Source organism: Camelina sativa, chromosome 20 (genome assembly GCF_030686135.1).
Source record: "Camelina sativa cultivar CO46 ecotype springtype chromosome 20, ASM3068613v1".
Lineage (NCBI taxonomy): Eukaryota > Viridiplantae > Streptophyta > Magnoliopsida > Brassicales > Brassicaceae > Camelina > Camelina sativa.
In genome coordinates, this window is record NC_141899.1 from 30,913,632 (window position 1) to 30,939,325 (window position 25,694).

At 42.7% G+C, this 25,694-nt stretch overlaps 2 protein-coding genes across 2 annotated transcripts; one reads left to right on the forward strand and one right to left on the reverse strand.

Annotated features, from left to right (window-relative positions):
* Positions 1–839: 839 nt before the first annotated feature.
* On the reverse strand, positions 840–2,439 carry LOC104772802 (cytochrome P450 93A3-like). The gene is made up of 2 exons (XM_087504359.1): positions 1,607–2,439; positions 840–1,539 (listed from the first exon to the last, which is right to left on the reverse strand). Exons 1-2 carry the CDS (start codon positions 2,123–2,125, stop codon positions 862–864), a joined length of 1,197 nt encoding a protein of 398 aa, XP_087360485.1. The 5' UTR covers positions 2,126–2,439; the 3' UTR covers positions 840–861.
* LOC147919676 (uncharacterized) lies at positions 2,204–25,694 on the forward strand. The gene is made up of 6 exons (XM_087504051.1): positions 2,204–2,422; positions 14,959–15,091; positions 15,140–15,417; positions 15,647–16,109; positions 24,891–25,438; positions 25,521–25,694. Exons 1-6 carry the CDS (start codon positions 2,204–2,206, stop codon positions 25,692–25,694), a joined length of 1,815 nt encoding a protein of 604 aa, XP_087360177.1.

Genomic DNA, 25,694 nt, shown 5'->3' on the forward strand with positions numbered 1-25,694 from the left:
CGTGTTGTCTCTCAAATCGCATCCAAAAATTATATAGAGTTCTAGATACGATAATTGCTTCCTTATGTGTAATTGGTGCTAAAGGTATCATAATATCTTCTTCAACTTCATGATTACCATGAAAGATAATAGCAATGATTTCTTCTAAACTCTGAACTTCTGAACATATATCATAAAAATGGAAGAGTTCATAAAACAATATGTAAATTACAAAAGAGTAGGCAATTATAAATTAAAAATTTTCTACAAAAATGTGAATTATAACAAAAGATATCTTATCTTTGAATATAGTTTTTTTCAAAATTATGAAAATGAAAAATTCTCTTCATAAATTAATATTTTATTAATTTATCGATAAATTAAAACTTATATAAATTAATAAAATTTCATAGTCCTGGCTGTATTAATTTATAGAGGTTTTACTGTATGTAACTATAAAATTAAAAAGACCGGGTTTCTTCTTGTTATGGTGTGATTCGGTTTACTGACCAACTCTTTGTCTTTATAGTAAATGGTATATTGCTATCATGGAGAGAAGATGATGTTCTTAGTAACATTCCTTACTTGGCTTTTGTTAACATGCTTATCGTTTGCTGAATAGCAAATTTTAATTTGTGCCCAAATGTAACAATAACCTAGATACAAATAAGTTTATATACATATGGTAATTTTTTTTTAACATCTATACATATGGTAATTATACATCTATTCACATTAGTTTTTATTTTATGAAACTACATTGTAAAAACTCATGTATTTCACATTAAGTATTTGTGTCTTATTTTCTTTTCAAGAGTCGTATAGGTGACCAAATTAAGTTAGATATGGAGATTTTCCAGTCACGTAATATTACGGAGTTTATTAAATCATACAACAACACATATATGCCCGCAGTAGAACATTCAGTTTTCCTTTGTGTTGAACTAGAGATAAAGATTCGGACAACCTTAGCACGGGCGTGGCAACAAGTGGATTTTTCAGCTTCAACACGATCCCGAAAGTTTCCTCGACCCCAACTCTCTCTTCTTGGGGAATTATCCAACCAAAAGAATGCAAGACCGTAGCCAGATTGTAAAGAACAACCCTCTCGCCCATAGCCATTCCCGCACACATCCTGCGACCAGACCCAAACGGTAGATAATTGAAGTCATTTCCGTTGAAGTCACAAGACTTATCAAGAAACCTGTCAGGATCAAACTTTAGTGGATCCTCCCATATGTTTGGATTCCTATGGATCGCCCACACGTTGATGAAAATCTTTGAATCTTTAGGGATGGTAAAGCCGCCCACCACGGTGGTTTGTGAAGGGCGGCGAGGAACAAGGAGTGGAGTAATTGTGTGAAGCCTTAGAGTTTCTTTCAAAATGGCGAGAATGTATGGAAGTTTAGAGATGTGAGATTCCTCCACTACTTTTTCTTTGCCCACAACTTTGTCAAGCTCTTGTTGAGCTCTCTTCATGATATCCGGGTTGTGTAATAGCTCGGCCATCGCGAATTCTATGACGTGTAATGATGTGTCTGTACCACCGAGCACCATGTCCTACAATAAACAAACCAACTTTTAACAAATATATTTGCATTATGAGGGACAAAATTTCTTAACGAACTATGAGCAACGCCTTGACATCGTTCATGTTTAGTTTTGTCTTGTCATCTTCTTCATCCTTAACTTTCAACAATACGTCCAGAAAATCCACAACTCTCCCATCACTGTCCCTATCCATCTCCAGCCGTTGGTTAATGATCCGGTCAAACATCCGGTCCATCCTTTGAGCCGGTCTTCGCATACGCTTAACCAAACCCTGAAGATCAAACCGGCTCAATACCGGAAAAAAGTCAGAGATATTAGGCTTTAGCAAGAGGTCATTCATCTCTGTAATCAATTCTAAGAACTCGGCTCCAACAATCTCCCTCTCTTCTCCCTTGACCGTCGTGCCCCATAGCATCTGCGTCACAACATTTAAAATCATCAAGAATATCTGTTCTCCCAGGTTAACAGACGACCCGACCCGAGCCTGGTCTGCTAAGTATCGGACTGTTTTCCGAGTCTCTCCACGGCGGAGTTCAGTAGAGGAATCCAGCATGGCGTTGCTTAGTATCCTGTTAACACATAGTTTCCTAAGCATCCGCCACTTTGGTCCATAGGGTGACCAAACAATCTCAATACCACCGTACGTATTGGCCGGAGCAACAGCAGGGACATCATGGTTCGCAAAGATGAGATCATTGGTTCTGAGAATCTCTTGCACCACTTCAGAAGAGGTGACCACAATTGTCAGCTTGGCCCCGAGCCAGAGTTTGAAAATAGGACCGTGCTTTTTAGCCAGCCCTTGGAAATAGGTGTGAAGCTCTGGTTGAAGGAATGGAAGGTTGCCGATAATAGGAAAGCCATAAGGTCGCGGTGGCAAAGGTGGAGACTACAGGTGAATACCAAAAATACCAACAGACAGAGAATACAGTGATCACAGTTAAAACATAGTCCAGGTTGTCCATGCGAAATAGGTTCTTGAAGAGACTAAAAATGTCTGTCATGTTTTATTTTATTCATAGATTTGATGTAGGGAACCTAGGAGCCGTTGTTTTGATTTTATAATTGGCTATCAAGTCATCAACATTTACTGAGAGTTCCCTAACCATGGTTATTCTTATTTTTTGTCTTAAAAAAAATTAAAATGACTAGATTACACACATATTAATTAATTTTTGTTGGTCAATATATACATTTCTATCAGAAAAATACTTCCTTTGGTCATTAATTTTTATCTTATAGTATATTAGATGTTAGCTGATATCCAGTTTCCCTTAAATTATTAAAGAGGCTGTTTTACAAATTGTATACTACATTCGTTACAATTTACAAAGGAGAGATTTAAGCGTATGGAACACTGAGAAAACGTTCAAAAAAAAGTTAACAAAAATAAAAGAATACTGAGAAAATGTCACAAAGCAAATCGGTGCATCTAGAATCCAGAATTAAAATTTTCCCACAGACAACACACATGTCAGTACTATATCTATATACTTATTTAAGCAATTCTTTAAACAAATAACCCTACTCCATGTAAAATATTACACAAAATCCCACTGTATTTTAATACAAAAAAAAATAACAGAATTTTAATATTAATTTGTTGTAACCTGAAAATGATTATCCAAAAAAATAGTAATTATTAATTTATTAGATTACAAGAAATCATTAATAAAATAATTTCGAAATTATTTAATAAAATAATAATAAAATTATTTCGAAATTATATAATAAAATAATTAAACAGATTCTATTTATTGTTTCAGAAATCTTAGCAAACAATAACAAACTATTTAGAAAATTATAAAACTTAAATTTATTTATAAAACTAAGATTAAATATTTACATATCTAAATCATTTAATAATAACAAATTGAAACGACCGACCTTTTTTTCTTTTTTTTTTAAATTAATAAATAATAAATACAATATAATATAATATAATAAGCTACAACTAGTGGTCCTATACCCACTAGCCACCTAACCACAAACACATTCAAAAGCGGAAATAACCAACCAATATTTAATAATAATCCAATAATAAAATATAACCATATTCCAACATAATCAATATCCAAAACAACAGGAATCATAGAACCAGCAACCTAGCAATGTTCTAATGACCCAACTCTAGCAACCTAGCAATGCCAGACAACATAAAACCGAGTCCCTAGAACATCCTCCTCTTCATTGCCTTGATTCCACAATCACACTTTGCCTTTACCTGCACCACAAACACATATTGCAATGCATGAGTATTTTATAAACACTCAGTAAGGCAATCCTCCCATCTACTGGGCTATACACACAAGCAATAGAGACATCTCTAACCATCAAACAACATTCAACAATCAACAATAACAAACCAGGACTCTGCATCGACCGATACCAACATGCATCGACCGACACGAGGTGGAGGTTGCGTCGACCGACGCAAGATCTGCGTCGACCGATGCAAGGTTAATTTGCATCGACCGATGCAAGATATGCATCGACCGATGCATGCTCGACATAACACGAAAACCCTAGAGTTTACGCGCCGTCCTTGCATCTGCATCGACCGACGCACAAAGTGCATCGACCGATGCAATGCCGAGCATCGTTTTCCTCCAAAGCTTCTCACCGGATCTTCGTTCCTGTAACCACGAAACTCGATCCCAAGCCACAAGAAAGCTTCCCAACGTCCCAAATAACAATCTAACCAGCCTAACAACACATAACAAGCAAATCAGAGAGATCTCTAGATTAGATAAGCCATGGTCATGCACTTACCTTTGCCACAGAAGAATCTGAACCTCAAACAACCAAGAACACGCTCCTGGGAAGCTCCTACAACGTCCTAAGCCTCAGATCTCTACAGAAACGCCTCCAAACTCCAAGAAATCACCAAGAACTCTCAATAACTTTTTTCTCTCCTTTCGTTTCTATCAAAAACAGCTTCCCACGACTAATGAGACAAAAACGACTTAAGGGTTTCCTTTACCCAAAACGAACCGTTGACTTAAGTCAAAACGCACAGAATTGAACATGCATCGACCGATGCACCATCTGCATCGACCGATGCAACTCCCAAACCGGGATTCCGGTTCACGGATGTTACAAATCTCCCCCACCAAACTAGATTCGTCCTTGAATCTCGAACAACCATCAGCCAAGGACTCCCGTGCAACCGTCTCCACAGCCTGCACTCCTCCGACTGATCCACAGAAGGTCACCTCTAGGCGATAGACTCGCGCTCCAGGCGTCATTTGCTCTCGACTTTTGGACTTTCCTTTACTCATAGGCCTAAACCTTGAGTTTTTATTGGCTCCTCATCAGACCTAAGTCTGCATGCCATAATGTTGGCTCCTCATCGGGCCTAGACCCGCATGCCATAATATATAAGGAAAATCAAACTTGTCTCTCGGGTTGCCACCCTACAGCGCGCCTCCAGATTGTCATTCGAAGTCGATATACCAACCATATACACCCTACAGCGCGCCTCCAGACCATCACAAAGACACTCTGGCTAAACAGCCCGCCACAAAGGCCAAACAAATGTCCAAAAGGGGACCGCCACCAAGGCCAAACAAAGGTCCTAAAGAGGACCGCCACCATGGCCAAACAAATGTCCTAAAGAGGACCGCCACCAAGGCCAAACAAATGTCCTAAAGAGGACCGTCACAAAGACACTCTGGCTAAAAAGCCCGTCACAAAGACCGCACAATGTCTAAAAAGACTGCCACACACGGCACATTGACTCAAAAGTCCGCCACTAAGGCCACACACAAGCCCCTCCAAGGCTCTCCACAGCTAAAATGGACAAATTCCAACTCCCGTAAAACTTTCTATATTTAGCACTTTCCATTTTCGGAAACTTTCCACTTTTGGAAACTTCTATTTCAGGAAACTTTCCTCCAAAACCCCGCCTCACAGAAACTTTGTACCCCGAACACCACCTCATCTTGTTAGTGAGTCGCACAACCAACCACCCTAAGCGACCGAGTAACAAGAGAGATGGGCTGGAATACTCCATTCCCGCTCCAGCAACGGATTACAGATGGGACCAGGCTAAACAAGCTCAAGTCGCGGCTTGCTTCTCATACCACTTCTTGAACCTTGCCTTCATCTTTGCCTCAGGCTCCCAAGTCTGCTCCTCAACACCATCACAGTCCCACAGGACTCTCATCAAAGGAATCTTCTTCTTCCGAAGTTCCTTGATCCTCCTCTCGAGAACCCTCACTGGTCTCGCCTCCAAAGTCATGTTAGGCTGAAGATCCTCAGGAATCTTAGCCAACACCTGCTCACCCTCACAGAGATACTTCCGCAAGATAGACACATGGAAAACCTTATGGAATGCATGCATCACCTCAGGTAATTCCAATCTATATGCTATTGGTCCAACCCGCTCAATCACTCTGAATGGACCCATATACCTCGGACTCAACTTAGTCTCTGACAATGACCTGTTCGGACCCCGCAACACGGCCATCTTGAGGTACACTCTGTCTCCTACCTGAAACTCAAGATCTCTCCTCCTCCTACCTGAAACTCAAGATCTCTGCCTCCTTCATGTTCAGCTTGAGAACCCGAATCTTCTCTGAGGTCTCCTGAACAAAACTAGCACCAAACATGCTCCTCTCCCCCACCTGAGTCCAGCATAATGGTGTACGACATGGTCTCCCATACAAAGCCTCATAAGGAGCCATCTTAATACTCGCCTGATAACTGTTGTTGTAAGCAAACTTTACCAGGTTCAGGTGATCTGCCCAATGGCCACCCCAATCCAACACACACATCCTAAGCAAATCTTCCAGCGTCTGGATCGTCCTCTCAGACTGTCCATCTGTCTGGGGATGATAAGCTGTACTCATATGCACCTTAGTGCCCATCTCTGCTTGAAATGCCTTCCAGAACACCGAAGTGAACTTAGAATCTCTGTCAGACACAATGCTCGCTGGCACCCCATGCAATATGACTATCTCTCTCACATACTTCTTAGCCAAGACCGCTGCTCCATCAGTCTTCTTAATGGCCAGAAAATGTGCTGACTTGGTCAACCGGTCCACAATGACCCAAATAGCATCAAATGTCCGTGACACTGGCAATCCTACCACAAAATCCATGGTGATCATATCCCACTTTCACTAAGGAATGGGTAAACTCCTCAGTAAACCGCCAGGAACCTGATGCTCAGCCTTCACTAGCTGACACACATCACACCTCGAAACCCAACTAGCCACGTCCTTCTTCATCCCGACCTAATGATAGTACCTCTTGAGGTCACAGTACATCTTAGTCGCTCCTGGATGAATGGACAACTTGCTCGCATGAGCCTCTCTCAGAATCTCCTGCCTTAACTCCTCATCCTTGGGCACACAAACCCGACCGTGCACCAAGATAATACCATTATCTGAGACCTGATACTCTGAATCCACATCCTTAGAGGCATTCACCAGCCCCAAATCCTTCTCCTGAGCCAACCGCACCCTACTCAGAAGATCTGCTCTATCTACTGCTTCCAAACCCAACGGTTCCTGTGAAACAGCACACAAGCTCAAAGCACTGATCTCTCCTACCAGAGACTCCATCTCCTGCTCCTGAGCCGAAGCTACTCTCTTCCGACTCAGAGCATCTGCAACCGTGTTAGACTTACCAGGATGATAGGCTATCTCCAAATCATAATCCGCCACAAGCTCCATCCACCGCCTCTGTCTCAAATTCAACTCAGGCTGCGTGAATATATACTTCAGGCTCTTATGATCTGTGAACACCTGTACCTTTGCACCATAAAGATAAGATCTCCAAATCTTCAGGGCAAAAACTACAGCACCTATCTCCAAATCATGAGTAGGATAGTTGCCTTCATGCACCCGCAACTGCCGCGAAGCATAGGCAATCACATTCCCATGCTGCATCAGAGCACACCCCAAACCAACTCTAGATGCATCTGTATAAACCACATAGGGTTCTCCCTACTCAGGCAAAGCCAACACTGGCGCAGTAGTCAACATCTCCTTCAGGCTTACAAAGCCTTCCTCACACTCTTCTGACTAGACAAAAGGAACATCCTTCCCTGTCAACTTAGTCATAGGACGTGCTCTACTTGCAAAGCTCTGCACAAATCTCCTGTAGTAACCTGCCAATCCAAGGAAACTCCTGATCTCTGTGGCATTCTGCGGTCTAGGCCAATCTCTGATAGCATGAATCTTCTCTGGATCCATAGAAACCCCCTCTGCAGAAACAATGTGACCAAGAAAGCCCATCTCACGCTGCCAAAAACTGCACTTGCTCAACTTAGCAAACAATTTCTGCTCCCGCAGCTTCTCCATAACTGCCCACAAATTCACTGCATACTCCTTAGGACTCTTAGAAAATACTAGGATATCGTCGACGAAAATGATGACAGACACGTCCAGAAACTCCTGAAACACACTGTTCATCAATCTCATAAACGCTGCTGGTGCGTTGGTCAACCCGAAAGTCATCACCACAAACTCATAATGCCCATACCTAGTCCTTAAAGCAGGCTTCCTCACATCTGCCTCATCTATCGGTATTTGATGATAACCCGACGCCAGATCTACCTTAGAGAACCAAGTAGCACCCCTCAACTGATCCAACAACTCATCGATCCTAGGAAGAGGGTACTTGTTCTTCACAGTGACCCGGTTCAAACCCCGATAATCAATGCACAACCTGAAACTCCCATCCTTCTTCTTGACAAATAACACTGGCGCTCCCCACAATGATACACTAGGACGGATGAATCCCTTACTCAACAAATCCTCTAGCTGCTTCTTCAGCTCTGCCAAACAAACATTCAAGTATGCCGACATCAACTCGAAGCCACCTGAATGTCAACCCTCTTGTTCGTCCAAGAACCTCTAGTAACTTGTCTCTTAGGGAAAACTTCCACAAGATAGATTAATCCAAAATTAGGTTTCAGCTTAGCCATTCTCCACAGCAAATCATCAATACGAGCAAAATAAAACAAACAAGTACCATACGTTCGCATATTTGGATTCACCGTATCAAATGCTTTGCAGACCGCCAACTTAATCTATTTGACTTGTTTCCCCCCCCCCCCCCAGCAAGCTTACCAAAACCTTAAATCTAGTAACCCTGTCCATCTCTAATGAACTTCATCCACCATCGTCGCAACGATTAGTTTATCCTACCATGAAGGCTTCTCGTGAATCTTAAGTACCTGGCAACCATGCCCTTACCGGCTCATATCTGCAGCAGCTCTCCTTCCCGGGACTCCAGCACCACCGGTCACTCAATCCTGGCACATCAGCCACACATTCTTGACCACTCCGGTCATAAAACCCTGGCCCACCGGCCAACATAATCCTAAAATCTAAGATTAAATCATCATCACTCTCGAGGTCTACATTCCATCGTTATGTTCATACTCACGTTCTATACATTGCTTGCTCCCAACTCTTCCTCTCTTAGGTCGCAACCTTTGAGCCATACCGATCTCACTCTCAGACCAGCGTCTTCGAGTTATACCGTCTCACTCTTGGACCACAATCCTCAAGATCTCGGTATCAGGGGAACTACTCATCCCCTCAGGGGAACATCATCCCCTCTGCCACTCTCGGAGCCCTCAGCCCCTCGAGCTATCGGTATTCAGGGGAATCACCATCCCCTTAGGAGCAACAATCCTTAACGACTATAAACATCTCTCGACACAAAGTACCTCCTGTGGTCCGAGTATAACATTGCAATGTCACACCTGCCCACTAAACTTTCAATATCCAACTGGATTAACCCCCAAATAGAGAAATATCTGCTCTAGCTGCATATGTCCACCTATCCTCCTCTCTAGGTCCGATACCCCTTGAGAATAATCTCATATCGGTCATCTACAACCGCTCCATCCTCTTAACATAAGGTGAAAAGTCCTCAACATCCGCAGCCCTCGGCTGCACCCCGCCACATGCGGCACAACTGGAGCCTACACTGGTACCCCTCTCGGTAACTGCTCCAACAGCACGCCAACAGATCCGCCAAACGATCATCTCGACCCTGGGCTCCACCTGCTGCAACCCCACACCTGGGTTCCCAGCACCCCCGGCACGCTCACCGGCTAACCCCCTCTGGTCCCTCCTGATACGCTTGCGACCCTCTGACGTACCTCCTCGTGGAACTCTGGACCACACACTCGCTGGCCTCGGGACCCGCCCGACAATGACCACGACCACGTCCCCGTCCACGACCAACAACTCAAACACCTTAACCACTAATCTTCCAAGAACAGAGGCTAACAAGAATAAAACAAATCAATACCACACAAAAAAACATAACAATAACTCACCGTTGAATCTCATTGAAGGCTCAAAGAGGATGTTCTAGGACTCCATGCCACACACAATTGACTAACTCACATAATCAATCAAAGCATGCAAATCCCAAACATCTACAACAGAAACCTAGTGAACCCAAACCTAGAACCGTAAGGGCTCTGATACCAAAATGAAACGACCGACCTTTTTTTTTTTTTTTTTTTTTAAAATAATAAATAATAAATATAATATAATATAATAAAATAAACTACAACTAGTGGTCCCATATCCACTAGCCACCTAACCACAAACACATTCAACAGCGGAAATAACCAACCAATATTTAATAATAATCCAATAATAAAATATAACCAAATTCCAACATAATCAATATCCAAAACAACAGGAATCATAGAACCAGCAACCTAGCAATGTTCTAATGACCCAACTCTAGCAACCTAGCAACGCCAGACAACATAAAACCGAGTCCCTAGAACATCCTCCTCTTCATTGCCTTGATTCCACGATCACACTTTGCCTTTACCTGCACCACAAACACATATTGCAATGCATGAGTATTTTATAAACACTCAGTAAGGCAATCCTCCCATCTACTGGGATATACACACAAGCAATAGAGACATCTCTAACCATCAAACAACATTCAACAATCAACAATAACAAACCAGGACTCTGCATCGACCGATACCAACATGCATCGACCGACACCAAGTGGAGGTTGCGTCGACCGACGCAAGATCTGCGTCGACCGATGCAAGGTTAACTTGCATCGACCAATGCAAGATATGCATTGACTGACGCATGCTCGACATAACACGAAAACCCTAGAGTTTACGCGCCGTCCTCGCATCTGCATCGACCGACGCACAAAGTGCATCGACCAATGCAATGCCGAGCATCGTTTTTCTCCAAAGCTTCTCGCCGGATCTTCGTTCCTGCAACCACGAAACTCGATCCCAAGCCACAAGAAAGCTTCCCAACGTCCCAAATAACAATCTAACCAGCCTAACAACACATAACAAGCAAATCAGAGAGATCTCTAGCTTAGATAAGCCATGGTCATGCACTTACCTTTGCCACAGAAGAATCTGAACCTTAAACAACCAAGAACACGCTCCTAGGAAGCTCCTACAACGTCCTAAGCCTCAGATCTCTACAGAAACGCCTCCAAACTCCAAGAAATCACCAAGAACTCTCAATAACTTTTTTCTCTCCTTTCGTTTCTCTCAAAAACGGCTTCCCACGACTAATGAGACAAAAACGACTTAAGGGTTTCCTTTACCCAAAACGCAGCGTTTGACTTAAGTCAAAACGCACAAAATTGAACATGCATCGACCGATGCACCATCTGCATCGACCGATGCAACTCCCAAACCGGGATTCCGGTTCACGGATGTTACACAAATATATATTAAAATTAGGATACAATATTTTTATTATTTTTAAAATATATATTTATATACTTATTTAAGCTATGTTGTTAAAAATTTAACCAGTTCTGATGTGACATATTACGAAAATGCTATTATATTTTAATTATTCTAATAACTAACAAAAAAAAGGTTTAAATTTGTTTACAAAATAAGAAAACTCTATTTATTGTTTCATAAATCTTAGGAAATAATAACAAACTATTTAATTTGCTAAAACTTAATTGTTTATACACAATATTCACTATATAAATAATACTAAGTGTATAATATTGATAATATACATAACCTAATTGTAATTTTCACCTATAAAATTAATATACAACATGTTATACCAATAACTTCAATTTGTAAATTTGGTATATTAAGATCTCTAAACACGATCACATCAATATGTAATACCAAATCACAGGTCAATACATGTTTTGTTGGATTTTTTTGGCTTTATTGAATGTATAATTAACGAATTTGATATTGCATCAAACCAAAATAGTAGTACCAACTACGTGTCGAAATCAGAGTATGACCTTAAGTAAATTAAATATATGATTTTATAAAATGTATAGAATTAATAAATTTTCTACTATTATTTTGTAACAAACAAATCCAAATTTACATAAATATTTTCTCACACTGGTAACATTATTCTACAAAATATTAACGTGTATTTATGAGTTGGGTAATAAACGGGTAATGAGACGGGTAACGAGACGCTCAAAAATTAAATTAATATCCGATATTCGATCATTATTCATGGATAATATAATTATTATACCCTTTCACTCGACCCTAAAGCTGCGGGTACCTTTTTGGAACGGATACAAACCGAAAAACGGGTCCAATACGGATATCGGTAGTAGTTTCCAGGCCTACCTATTAGTAGTTTAATATGAATCATAATTTACCATATAGTACTATATTATATAACATGTAAATGAATAATAAAACATAAACATAATATTAACAAATAACAAAATAAAAAAAAAATTACCCGCGCTACCAGCGCGGGTTATTATCTAGTATGTTACATATATGGTTCTCTTGACTGCTCTTTTGATTCCACTCATTTCTAAGAAACAAACTAGGACAACTCAAAGATTAATATAGCTACCTAACATCTAGTACAGTCACGGGCTCTTCACAAAAATAATTGCTTTACTTAGGTCCAAGACCATCGATGGAGCTTCGATTTGTAAGAAATCTTAAATTGAAGTATACGAGAGGCTTCAAGATGTTGTTCCAAAAGTGGTATATTACCTGACATCTAATACAGTGACTGACTCTTCACAAAAATAAAAATAAAACAACAAGCTTTAATAATTGGGTCTGGGAGAATACGATGGAGATTTGTAAGAGATCTTTAGTTAATAAGGAAAAATACGAAGAAACTAGATAATATATCATAGTTTTTATGATTTTTTACCATGATATAATTGTGTTTTTTGAGTCTTTTGATTTGCTTTTAGGTTGTTTGTTTTTGAGTTTTTGTAGGATTAGGTACCTATTGGCACGAATAGAGCATAATGGAGCAAAATAGGAGGATTCAGAGTACGTTCGAGCATTGAGGCTAAGTTGTGGAGTTTGGATACGAGTTTAGAGAGCTGTGTCTCGATGCAAGTGTTGGCGTCGATCGATGCAGGTGTTGGCGTCGATCCATGCTCTATGCAATGCAAGACGAGTCAGAGTTTCTCAAGTTCTGAAGTTTTGCAAAGCTGCCCTAAAGTTTTCTTTAATTGCAATATTAAGTCTCTGACGTGTTTTAGAGATTTAAATAGGATTTTAGGGACTTAGAAACCCTTATGCTTTATTTTTGGCTCCAACTTATGAGAGAGATTTTGAGAGCTTGTGGGAGAGAAAGATCTGAACTCATCTCTAGAGAGAAGATTTCTAAACTCCTTATTTTCTCTTTTGATTTCTATTGCAATTATTCAGAAAGATGTCTTGTTCTTCATTGATTATGTCTGAGTAATCTGTTTGTTAGGTTTAGGGTTTCTCATGAGGGATATCATGGTTTGTTAGATCTATTGATCTCTTGGGATTCAGATTCTTCTTTGTTCTTCATCATTGGTTGTTTTTATATTAATTCTTGAATCACCTAGAATTAATAACCTAGGAAAAGAAATTGATATGAGAATATAATAGATTTTCCTGACAAAAACCTTTGATGAGCAAAATTACTTTTTAGAAAGAGATTTGATTTTGTAATTTTGTGAACAAACTAAACTTGTATTCAAAGCTGGTTTTTAACTTGAATTTTACAAAGAGATTTGGATTTTGTGGTTTTAAACTTAGATAATATTTACATTGAAAACTGATTTATTTTACAATCGAGTTTAGAGTTCAAGAACGGTTTTAATTGATTGAATCTTGTTTAATTGATTGATTTAATATTTTATGATTTACTGAGAATTTTCCTAGGCCTAACGTTTTAATCCCTTGAATTTACAACACTTTAGTTTAATATTTGCATTGCTTTTAAATAAAACAAATTCTGTTTAGCGTAATAACAAAACTCAATAATTTATTATGTGAGCTTGAGTCTCTGTGGATTTGATCCTCAAATACTACAACTGCAAAGCTGTTAGTACCTCTAGTGTATTATAATTTGAGCTTATCAGTAGACAAGTGGCTTAGAGAGGCTGTTTCACAAATTCTGTATTACCCTAAGATTTACTACAATCCTCTTCACAAATATCTATTTTCTCTATTTTATTAATTAAACTCATCATTTTGGTTAGAGCCAAGGAGAAGTGGTGAGAAGTGTGGAAGTTAAAGAGCGATTCGGAAACCTGGAAATGAAGTTTGATGGTGGAGCTTAATCCTTAGGGTTTTAGTTAATTTATATGTATTTCCTATATGATATTTTGTCAAATTTTATTGGATTTCCTTGTTGCATTAGGGCTATGTTTAGGGTTTTATTTTAGTATTTCATTAACTTTGGATGTAACTTAGAAAGATAATTTTATTAGTCTTCTCTATAAAGATTATAAGTTCATTTCTTTATATAGTGGCTTTCATACTTTTTTCGGGAGGAATTCAGAGTTTTATTCTAAGACTTTGTTGCCGGCGAACTCAGATTTCAGTTTAGTTAGTGCTTGTTTTGCCTAAGATTTTCGACAGCGTCAGGTGATATCAGAGAAAGCTTTCTCCTTCTCTTTTCCATGCATACCAGCCATGGAAAATAAATCGGCGACTAAAATGTGGAATTTACCACGACGTTGGCTGCTCCGACCGATCGACCAGATAGGCGCGTTGAATGATAATAATATCAACGAAGTTTAACAAAGAGATACGAGAAGAAAACTGATTAAGGTTAAAAAAAAAAGGGTGGAACCACGACCTTGGCTGTTTTGACCCATCTTATAGGAACGTCAAATGACAATATTGCCAACATGATTTAACAAAGAGATAGAAGAAGAAAACAAATTAATCCTTACCTCGAGCGTCCAAAGATGGTCATAAGTTTTTGTCTACAAATGGATCTCAGAACAGTAGGATCTTAGCCCCTACTGTTATGAAAACATGTCAATATCAAAAACATTTTTGATGTTTGGTTTTTTTTGGAACATTCGGGGTTTCAACAAAAAAGAAAAGCATAGGGTTGTTAAAGAATGGATATCGCAGAGAAACTTTGATTTTGGTTGTCCTTTGGAAACAAAAGTGAAAGAACGGAGGGCTGATTTGAATGTTCCGTTCAGTATTTGCAGGCTGGTCTTATTGGTCTAATTATGAGGAGCATGCATAGACTAGGCAGAATCTGGTTGGTTTGGAAGGACAATGTGAGGGTGACTCCAATTTATAAGATATCTCAACTGATCACGTGTTCGATCTATATCGAAGGTAAGCAGGAATTTTTTGCCATGTTTATTTATGCTTCTAACCTTACAGCCGAACGACAAACTTTATGGAGTGAATTTCGATACCGTTTTGATTCACCGCTGTTTAAGGATAAGGCTTGGCTCATTTGTGGAGATTTTAATGAAACTCTGGAGGGAGCAAATCATTCTTTAAATGCTTCTTCACTTTCTATAACATCGGGAATGAGAGATTTTCAGGCTCTGGTCTGCCATTGTGAGTTAACTGATATGAGTTATCATGGCCAGCGGTGCACTTGGTGCAATAAAAGGCAGGATGGTGTCATATGCAAGAAGCTGGATAGAGTACTGGTTAGTAAACACTGACTTCAGCAATATACTCAATCCTATTAAGTGTTTGAGCCAGGGGCTGTTCAGATCACTTAAGATGTCGGTTTTATATGTCTGAGAAAACACTGAGGGTGAAGCGTCCATTTAAGTTTGTCAATACCATTACCACTCATCCTAATTATAATACCGCTTTGGAGGAACAATGGAAAGTGTCACCCCCACTTTTTCATTCTACTTCTGTTATGCATAGATTCTTGAAGAGATTAAAAGGACTGAACCACATGTGCGAAGGTTAGGGAAACAAATGGTTGGCGACATTTCACTTCACACGAAGAAAGCTTATAAGAATCTTTGTGCCTTGCAGTTGCATACAATGACTACTCTGACATCTCAGGCTGTTTGTAATGAGGCAGAAGCTTATGCACGGTGGAAGAAACTCTCTGATATTGAGGAAGTTTTTCTGAAACAAATAACAAAGCTTCATTGGTTGAGAGTAGGTGATCAAAATAATAAAGCTTTTCACTCTGCAGCCACACTACGGGAGTTAAGGAATAGTATAAGGGAGATACAATGTGATGATGGGCGTATTGTGAACATACAAGATCATATTAAGATTGAAGCAGAGAGATATTTCAAGGATTTTCTGTCCCAAACACCTGCAGATTATGCTGAATGGTCAAGGGAGGAGCTGGAATATAGTTTGGATTTTAGGTGTACTGAAACAACCCTTCCCGTTTTTTTTCTAAATATTATAATTCACTAGTGGTCCCATACCCACTAACATCCTAGCAACAATCAACAACCACGGATAACCAAAGAAAACAATTTCCATTAATCCAATAAGAAAATCCAACAACAATAATCCAATAACCAATAATGAAATAACAAAGTTCCAACATCCTACAATGCTCTATCAACTCAATTCTAGCAACCTAACAATAGCTAGACCACAATCAATCAAGCCTCTAGAACATCCTCCTCCTCATCGCCCTTGATTCCACGATCACACTTTTCCTTTACCTGCACACCACAAACAACAATTGAGATGCGTAAGTATTATCATAAATACTTAGTGAGGTCGTCCTCCCATCTACTAGGTTATACACACAAGCATATGAGACCCTCAAGTTTAAGCAAGCAAACAAAACACAACAATACATCAAACCAGGAAAAATAGTCTCGGATGAGACTAGCGTCGACCGATGCCTCAACAGTGTCGATCGATGCTACAAAAAATGTTGTCGACCGATGCTATACGGTGTCAACCGATGCCTCATGAAATGGTGTCGACCGATGCTTCCTAGTGTCGATCAATGCCTCTTCTGCAGACACGATCTGCGCGAACACGAATATCGATCTCTCCTTCCAAATCATCTTGAATCCGTCTCAAACTCAGCCAAGTACCTCGGAAACCTCTGGGAATCACGAAAACAATGAACCCAAGCAACAAAACAACACAAACAACAAAGAAAACACCCAAACAAAAGAGATCTCATGCTTAGATCAACCATGGTCAAGCACTCACCTCAAAAACAGGAAGATTGGGTTGAGAAACGTTGGAATCAACACCTCCAGAAGCTTCTCCTTCGTTCCCAGCAACAGCTATCACTTCTACAGCCTCAGATCTCTCCCAAATCACCAAGAACAAGCCCAGAAAAATCACAGAAACGTTTTCTCTCCTTTCTCTCTTTTTCTCACTTAACGGCGACAAAAATGAGACTTCCCAAAACCCTTAATTCGTCTTAGACACTTATAATACGATTAGGGGTTTTAATTGAACCAAACCGAACCAACCAGCAATTAAAACAAACCCGACCAAACCGGAAATCATGGTGTCGATCGATACACCAAGGGTGTCGATCGACACCCACACCAAAACCACAATAATTTGGTTCGCGGATGTTACAATTCTCCCCCACCAATAAGGATTTGTCCTCGAATCCCACAACACCGTCCATCCGTCAAAGACCTCCGTGCCACCGTCAACACGGCCCGCACGTCCTCCGACCGGACTAATTACCGTCAGCCAAGGTTTCTCGTGCACTGTCGCAACAGCCCGCACACCTCCGACTGAAACATGAGGTCTCCCTCTAGGCAATATACTCGCATCAAAGACACTATTTGCTCACAACTCATTGTTTCCCCCGTCCGTGGTCGCAACCAACTAATCATGCCGGCTCGCTATCAGGCCAACCACCTTAAGCTACGGCATCCAGGAAGTCACTCACACACACTCCCCCCGCTCTCGGGTCGCAACCCTCAAGACATACCGGCTCACTGCCGAGCCACGGCTCATAGCTATGGTATCCAGGGAGTCTCAAAAATCCAGCTCTTGGGTCGTCACCCTCGAGCGCGCTCTCGGATCGTCATCCGAAGCATCATACCACTCCCACTCTCTGGTCACAAAGTCTATCGAGCTATCGGTATCACATGAGTTGGGCCCACACGACCTCGAGCAAAAACAAATCTGATGCCATCGAGTCTCTCCCGGCTAGATCTACCTCAACACTTCCCACAAAAATTCCCCTTTTAGAAACTTCCTAATTCTGGAAACCTTCCTTTTGTGGAAACTTTCTATTTATGAAAACTTCCAAAAATAGAAACCCGAGCTATTTCTCTGTTTCCCATGACAACAACAGTCAACATAAAGAAAAATACTCATCTTATTAATCTCAAAAATGTCATAAATCGTTACAACCTCAACGAAAATACAACAGAAAAAAATAAGATACAACAATCCAATTCATCAACCCGCATCCCGAGCACCACCTCATCTTGGTACTTAGTCGCACAACCAACCACCCCTAAGCAACCAAGTATCAAGAGAGATGGGTTGGAATACTCCGTACCCGCTCCAGCCACGGACTACAACTCGGACCCGGCTAGACAACCTCAAGTCGCGGCCTGCTTCTCAAACCACTTCTTAAACCTTGCCTTCATCCTCGCCTCGGGCTCCCAAGTCTGCTCCTCTACTCCATCACAGTCCCACTGGACTCTCATCAAAGGAATCTTCTTCTTCCGAAGTTCCTTGACTCTCCTCCCGAGTACCCTCAACGGTCTCGTCTCCAAAGTCATATTGGGCTGAAGATCCTCAGGAATCTTAGGCAACAACCGGTCACCCTCATTAAGACACTTCCTCAGCATCGACACATGAAATACCTTGTGGAACGCACGCATAACCTCAGGCAACTCCAGCCGGTATGCCACTGGTCCCACCCGCTCAACCACTCTAAACGGACCCATGTACCTTGGACTCAACTTAGTCTCTGTCAATGACCTGTTCGGACCCCGCAACATGGCCATATTGAGATACACTCTATCACCATCCTGAAACTCAAGATCCTTTCTCCTCTTATCAGCATAACGCTTCTGCCGATCCTGAGCCTCCCTCATGTTCAGCCTCAGAACCCGAATCTTCTCCGAGGTCTCCTGAACAAAATCTGCACCATATATGCTCCTCTCCCCCACCTGAGTCCAACATAACGGCGTACGACACGGCCTCCCATACAAAGCCTCATAAGGAGCCATCCCAATACTAGCCTGGTAGCTGTTGTTGTAAGCAAACTCAACCAAGCTCAAATGATCAGCCCAATGACCACCCTAGTCCAACACGCACATCCTCAGTAAATCCTCCAAAATCTGGATCGTCCTCTCTGTCTGACCGTCTGTCTGAGGATGGTAAGCTGTACTCATATGCACCTTCGTGCCCATCTCTGCCTGAAACGCCCTCCAGAACACCGAAGTTAACTTGGAATCTCTATCAGACACAATACTAGCAGGTACACCATGCAATATGACTATCTCCCTCACGTACTTCTTGGCCAAAACCGCTGCTCCATCAGTTTTCTTGATGGCCAGAAAATGCGCAGACTTAGTCAAACGGTCCACAATGACCCATATCGCATCAAACGTCCTCGACATAGGCAAACCCACCACGAATTCCATCGTGATCAAATCCCACTTCCACTCTGGAATGGGCAAACTCTGCAATAAACCACCAGGAACCTGATGCTCCGCCTTCACCAGCTGGCAAGTATCACACTTCGCCACCCAGTCAGCTACGTCCTTCTTCATCCCGACCCAGTGATAATACCGCTTGAGGTCACGGTACATCTTGGTCGCCCCTGGATGAATAGAGAACTTGCTCAAATGAGCCTCTCTCAGTATCTCCTGCCTCAACTCCTCACCCTTGGGCACACAAACTCGACCATGCACAAGGATAGTACCATTAGTAAAAGCCTGATACTCTGAACCCGCAGCCTTAGAGGCATTCACCAGCCCCTCATCGCTCTCCTGAGCTAACTGCACTCTGCTCAACAAATCCGCTCGATCAGCTGCCTCCAAACCCAAAGGCTCCTGTGAGATAGCCCACAAACGCAATGCACTAATCTCACCTACCAACGCCTCCATATCCTGCTCCTGAGCCGAAGCCGCCCGCTTCTGACTCAAGGCATCTGCAACTAGGTTAGCTTTACCAGGATGGTAAGCTATGTCCAGATCATAATCCGCTACTAACTCCATCCAACGCCTCTGCCTCAAATTCAGCTCAGGCTGAGTAAAAATGTACTTCAGACTCTTGTGATCTGTAAATACCTGTACCTTCCCACCATACAGATAAGATCTCCAAATCTTCAGAGCAAAAATCAATGCTGCCATCTCCAAATCATGAGTTGGATAATTAGCTTCATGCTTCCGCAACTGCCGCAGATCATAGGCTATAACCTTTCCCTGCTGCATAAGCACACAACCCAAGCCCACTCCAGAAGCATCTGTATACACAACATAAGGCTCGTTCTGCTCAGGCAGTGCTAACACCGGCGTGGTAGTCAACATCTGCTTGAGGCTTGCAAAACTCGCCTCACACTCCGGTGACAATACAAATGGAACCTCCTTCCCTGTAAGCTTAGTCATCGGCTGTGCCATACTCGCAAAACCCCGAACAAACCTCCTGTAGTAACCTGCTAACCCCAGAAAACTTCGAATCTCAGTGGCGCTCTGCGGCCTTGGCCACTCCCTGATGGACTGAATCTTCTCTGGATCCACTGAAACTCCCTCAGCTGAAACAATTTGACCCAAGAACCCCATCTCACGCTGCCAGAAACTGCACTTACTCAGCTTAGCAAACAACTTCTGCTCCCGCAGCTTCTCCAGAACTGCTCTCAGATGTACTTCATGCTCCTCAGAACTCTTAGAAAATACCAGAATGTCGTCGATGAAAATGATGACTGACTCGTCCAGAAACTCCTGAAACACGCTGTTCATCAATCTCATAAACGCAGCTGGCGTGTTAGTCAATCCGAAATGCATCACCACAAACTCATAATGCCCATATCTCGTCCTGAAAGCCGTCTTCCTCACATCTGCCTCATGTATTGGAATCTGATGCCAAGTCGATCTTGGAGAACCAAGTAGCACCCCTCAACTGATCCAACAACTCATCAATCTTCGGGAGAGGGTACTTGTTCTTCACAGTGACTCGGTTCAGACCTCGATAGTCGATACACAACTGAAAACTCCTGTCCTTCTTCTTAACAAACAACACCGGTGCTCCCCACGGTGAACAACTAGGACGGATAAAACTCTTACTCAACAAATCCTCCAGCTGCTTCTTCAGCTCTGCCATCTCTGCTGGAGCCATCCTGTAAGGAGCCTTGGATAACGGCATCGTCCCCGGTTCCAGTTCAATAGTAAAAGGATCCGATCGAGATGGTGGTAATCCCTGCAATGACTGAAACACATCCTCAAAATCCTCCACTACCGGAATACCGCTAACCGTAGACTTCCCCACTGACTCTGGCATATATATATAGTAACCAGATAAGCCTCACGGCCCTTCTCGATCATCTTCTCAGCCTGAACGGCTGAGATCACGAGACTCCCCGAAGTCGGTCTAATACCCTGAAAAACCAACTTCCCTCCTGGACGCTCAAACTCCACTCTACCCCGATAGCAATCCACGGTCTAATGTTATGCCGGTGCAACCAATCCATCCCGAGAATCACATCATACAACTCCACTGGACTGATAAGAAAATCCGCTGGCCACGACTCTCCTGCGATCTGAATATCAACTCCTCCAGCTCGTCCAATAACTCTCAGGAACTTGCCTCCCGCAACTCTGACAACTCCTGTACGCTCTCCAGGATCCCCTCTGATCCCCGCAGCCTCGGCACACTCCGGAGTAATGAAGCTATAAGAAGCTCCAGAATCAAATATGACCTGGGACTTAAACCCGCCCACCAACAAGGTCCCAACACAAATCCCATGTGTTGAGAACCTAACATTCGATCACAAGCAAAAAAAAATATAATCTGAATATTGAATTGACCAAGTTTGAATCTCAGAAGTTATACCTGTGATCGCTCCTGCACTAGTGCCACCGGTCTCCCTAGTGGAGTACACCTGAGACGTCGGCTCGATCCAACCCACCGGCTGCATACCGTGCTGCACACCCTGCTGCACTCCTGGCTGACCACCAGCCTGCACCGCTGCTACTGCCATCTGATGCAACTTGGGACAACGAGGCTTGATATGTCCCGTCTCTCTGCAGTAATAACACACACGAGTATCTGTCCGCGGCTCCGAAACCGCCCTCTGCTCTGTCACTGCCCGCTGCTCACCTCTTTGTGGACAGTTGGTCACCTTGTGGTCCCTGCTACCACACCCAAAGCATCTTGCACCCCCTGGCCTAGATCTCTGCATATCATCAAACTTCTGCTTCTGTCCATGCGCAGGCTTGCCGCCTGTGCTAGCAACAGAATGCGGCTGAGACCGCTGTGGCTGCACCAAAGAACTCACCACAACCACCTGTGATCTCAAGTCATCCTCTATCCCAGCTGCAACCTCAACCAGCTCCGCTCTCGTAGCTTAGCTCGTCACTCTGCACCGAGTCCTCAGATCATCCCGCAGAGCCAATAAGAAACTCCGCACCTGAGCCGACTGTGGCTCCCATGCCCGGCCTGCATACCCCATAAGCCGACTGAACTCTGCATCCAGCTCCTGCACTGTACGGTCCCCCTGAGTAAACCCCAAGAACCGTGCCTCCATACGATCAAGAGCCTCCTGAGGAAAATACTTGGAGTTAAACTCCCTTACAAAATCTCCCCAAGACATATCCCGCTGCACCTTACGTGCTGTCACCGACCTCCACCACACACGTGCATCACCTGAAACGTAATACACTGTCAGATCAACCCTGAAATGGTCGGGACACCGAAGCGAAAGGAAAAGATCCTCCATCCGCTCTCTCCACTCATCAGCTACACTCGGATCCCTACCTCCTGAGAAATACCCGCTCCTACTCGCTGCAACTGCACCATCATCTGCACATACTGAGCATCCACTACCTCGGCTCCCGGCTGCACACCTGCCTGCAAACCCGCCACAGGCTGCACAGCTAGAACCTGCCCACCAACCACTGGCGGCACTACCGGAACCTGCCCACCAACCACTGGCGGCACTACTGGAACCTGCCCACCAACCACTGGTGGCACCACTGGATCCTGCCCACCAACCACAGGCGGCACTACTGGAACCTGCCCACCAGCCACTGGCGGCAGTGCTGCATGAAGCCGCGCCAAAACCTGAGCTAGCAAGTCCATCAAGACATCCTCCCTGCCCGGAGCACCCTCTGCTGCAACCCTCACACCCGGGGCAACACCGTGACCGACACCGGGCCCATCCGCCCTGCCGTCACCCAAACCAGCTTGGTCTCCAGACACACTAGGATGAACCTGTGACTTCGCTACCTCCTCACTGGCCATGCTCTGGGTCACACTCTCACTGGCCTCAGGAACCTGACCTCGTCCCCGACCACGACCACGACCACGACCACGACCACGCCCACGACCACGACCACGACCACGACCAACAGCATCCTCACCTCTAACCATCTTTATCACCAAGAACAGAAGGCTAAGCAACAAATAACTCTAATAACACAAGAACACAACTTATCGTGGAGTCGCAAAACAGGCTCGAAGAGGATGTTCTAGGACCTCATGCCACACACAATTGACCAACTCACACAATGAACTCTACCATGAAATCCTAAACATCAACAGCAAAAGCACAATGAACCCTAGACCTAGAACCGTAAGAGCTCTGATACCAAAAATGAAACAACCCTTCCCGTTTTTTTTTTTTAAATATTATAATTCACTAGTGGTCCCATACCCACTAACATCCTAGCAACAATCAACAACCGCTGATAACCAAAGAAAACAATTTCCATTAATCCAATAAGAAAATCCAACAACAATAATCCAAGAACCAATAATGAAATAACAAAGTTCCAATATCCTACAATGCTCTATCAACTCAATTCTAGCAACCTAACAATAGCTAGACCACAATGAATCAAGCCTCTAGAACATCCTCCTCCTCATCGCCTTTGATTCCACGATCACACTTTTCCTTTACCTGCACACCATAAACAACAATTGAGATGCGTAAGTATTATCATAAATACTTAGTGAGGCCGTCCTCCCATCTACTAGGTTATACACACAAGCATTTGAGACCCTCAAGTTTAAGCAAGCAAACAAAACACAACAATACATCAAACCAGGAAAAATAGTCTCGGATGAGACTAGCATCGACCGATGCCTCAACGGTGTCGATCGATGCTACAAACAATGGTGTCGACCGATGCTATATGTTGTTGACCGATGCCTCACGAAATGGTGTCGACCGATGCTTCCTAGTGTCGATCGATGCCTCTTCTGCAGACACGATCTGCGCGAACATGAACATCGATCTCTCCTTCCGAATCATCTTGAATCCGTCTCAAACTCACCCAAGTACCTTGGAAACCTCTGGGAATCACGAAAACAACAAACCCAAGCAACAAAACAACACAAAGAACAAAGAAAACACCCAAACAAAAGAGATCTCATGCTTAGATCAACCATGGTCAAGCACTCACCCCAAAAACATGAAGATTGGGTTGAGAAACAATGGAATCAACACCTCTAGAAGCTTCTCCTTCGTTCCCAGCAACAGCTATCACTTCTACAGCCTCAGATCTCTCCCAAATCACCAAGAACAAGCCCAGAAAAATCACAGAAACGTTTTCTCTTCTTTCTCTCTTTTTATCACTTAACGGCGACCAAAATGAGACTTCCCAAAACCCTTAATTCGTCTTAGACACTTATATTACGATAAGGGATTTTAATTGAACCAAACCGAACCAACCAGCAATTAAAAAAAACCCGACCAAACCAGAAATCATGGTGTCGATCGATACACCAAGGGTGTCGATCGACACCCACACCAAAACCACAATAATTTGGTTCGCGGATGTTACATGTACCGAGAGTGATAAGAGTCTGCTCACACACGAGGTCTCTAAGGAGGAGGTTAAACGTGTTCTCTTTGTAGTGCCTAGTTATAAATCCCCGGGTCCGGATGGTTTCAATGCTGAATTTTTCTAGGAGTATTGGGCAATTGTGGGTGACAATTTTTTAGTTGCTATCCAATCCTTCTTTAAAACAGGGTTCATGCCCAAAGGGGTTAACTCAACGATTTTAGCCCTAATCCCAAAGAAGAAGAAAGCGAGGGTCATGAAGGATTATCGACTGATATCCTGCTGCAATGTACTTTATAAAGTCATTTCGAAGATCCTCGCAAATAGACTCAAAATCATTTTGCCAAAGTTTATCTCTCCCAACCAATCAGCATTTGTTAAGGATAGGTTACTCATGGAAAATGTCCTTCTTGCTACAGAAGTCATCAAAGATTATCATAAAGACACAGTTACACCAAGATGCACCTTAAAGATCGACATCTCCAAAGCTTTTGACTCGGTGCAGTGGAGTTTTTTACTAAACACTCTGCGAGCTCTTGACTTCCTGAAGCAGTTTGTTCTCTGGATTAAGACATGTATTACAACTGTTTCTTTTTCCGTCCAAGTGAATGGGGAGCTAGCTGGTTACTTTGGTCGTAAGAGGGGATTGCGACAAGGATGCTCCCTAAGCCCGTATCTGTTTGTTACGTGTATGAATGTCCTCTCGCGACAGCTGGATAAGGCTGCCACACAAAATGTCTTTGGCTATCATCCTAACTATAAGCACCTGCAACTCACTCATCTATGTTTTGTAGATGATTTGATGGTTTTTGTTGAAGGAAACAAAACATTCAGTGACCAAAGCCCTGCAGGTTTTTGATGACTTTGCTGTTCACTCTGGTTTGCAAGTAAGTCTTGAGAAATCGACCATTTACACGGCTGGTGTTCCCCAGGAACAACAAGAGGAGATCCTTCAACATTTCCCTTTTGCGTCTGGCAGTTTACCAGTCTGA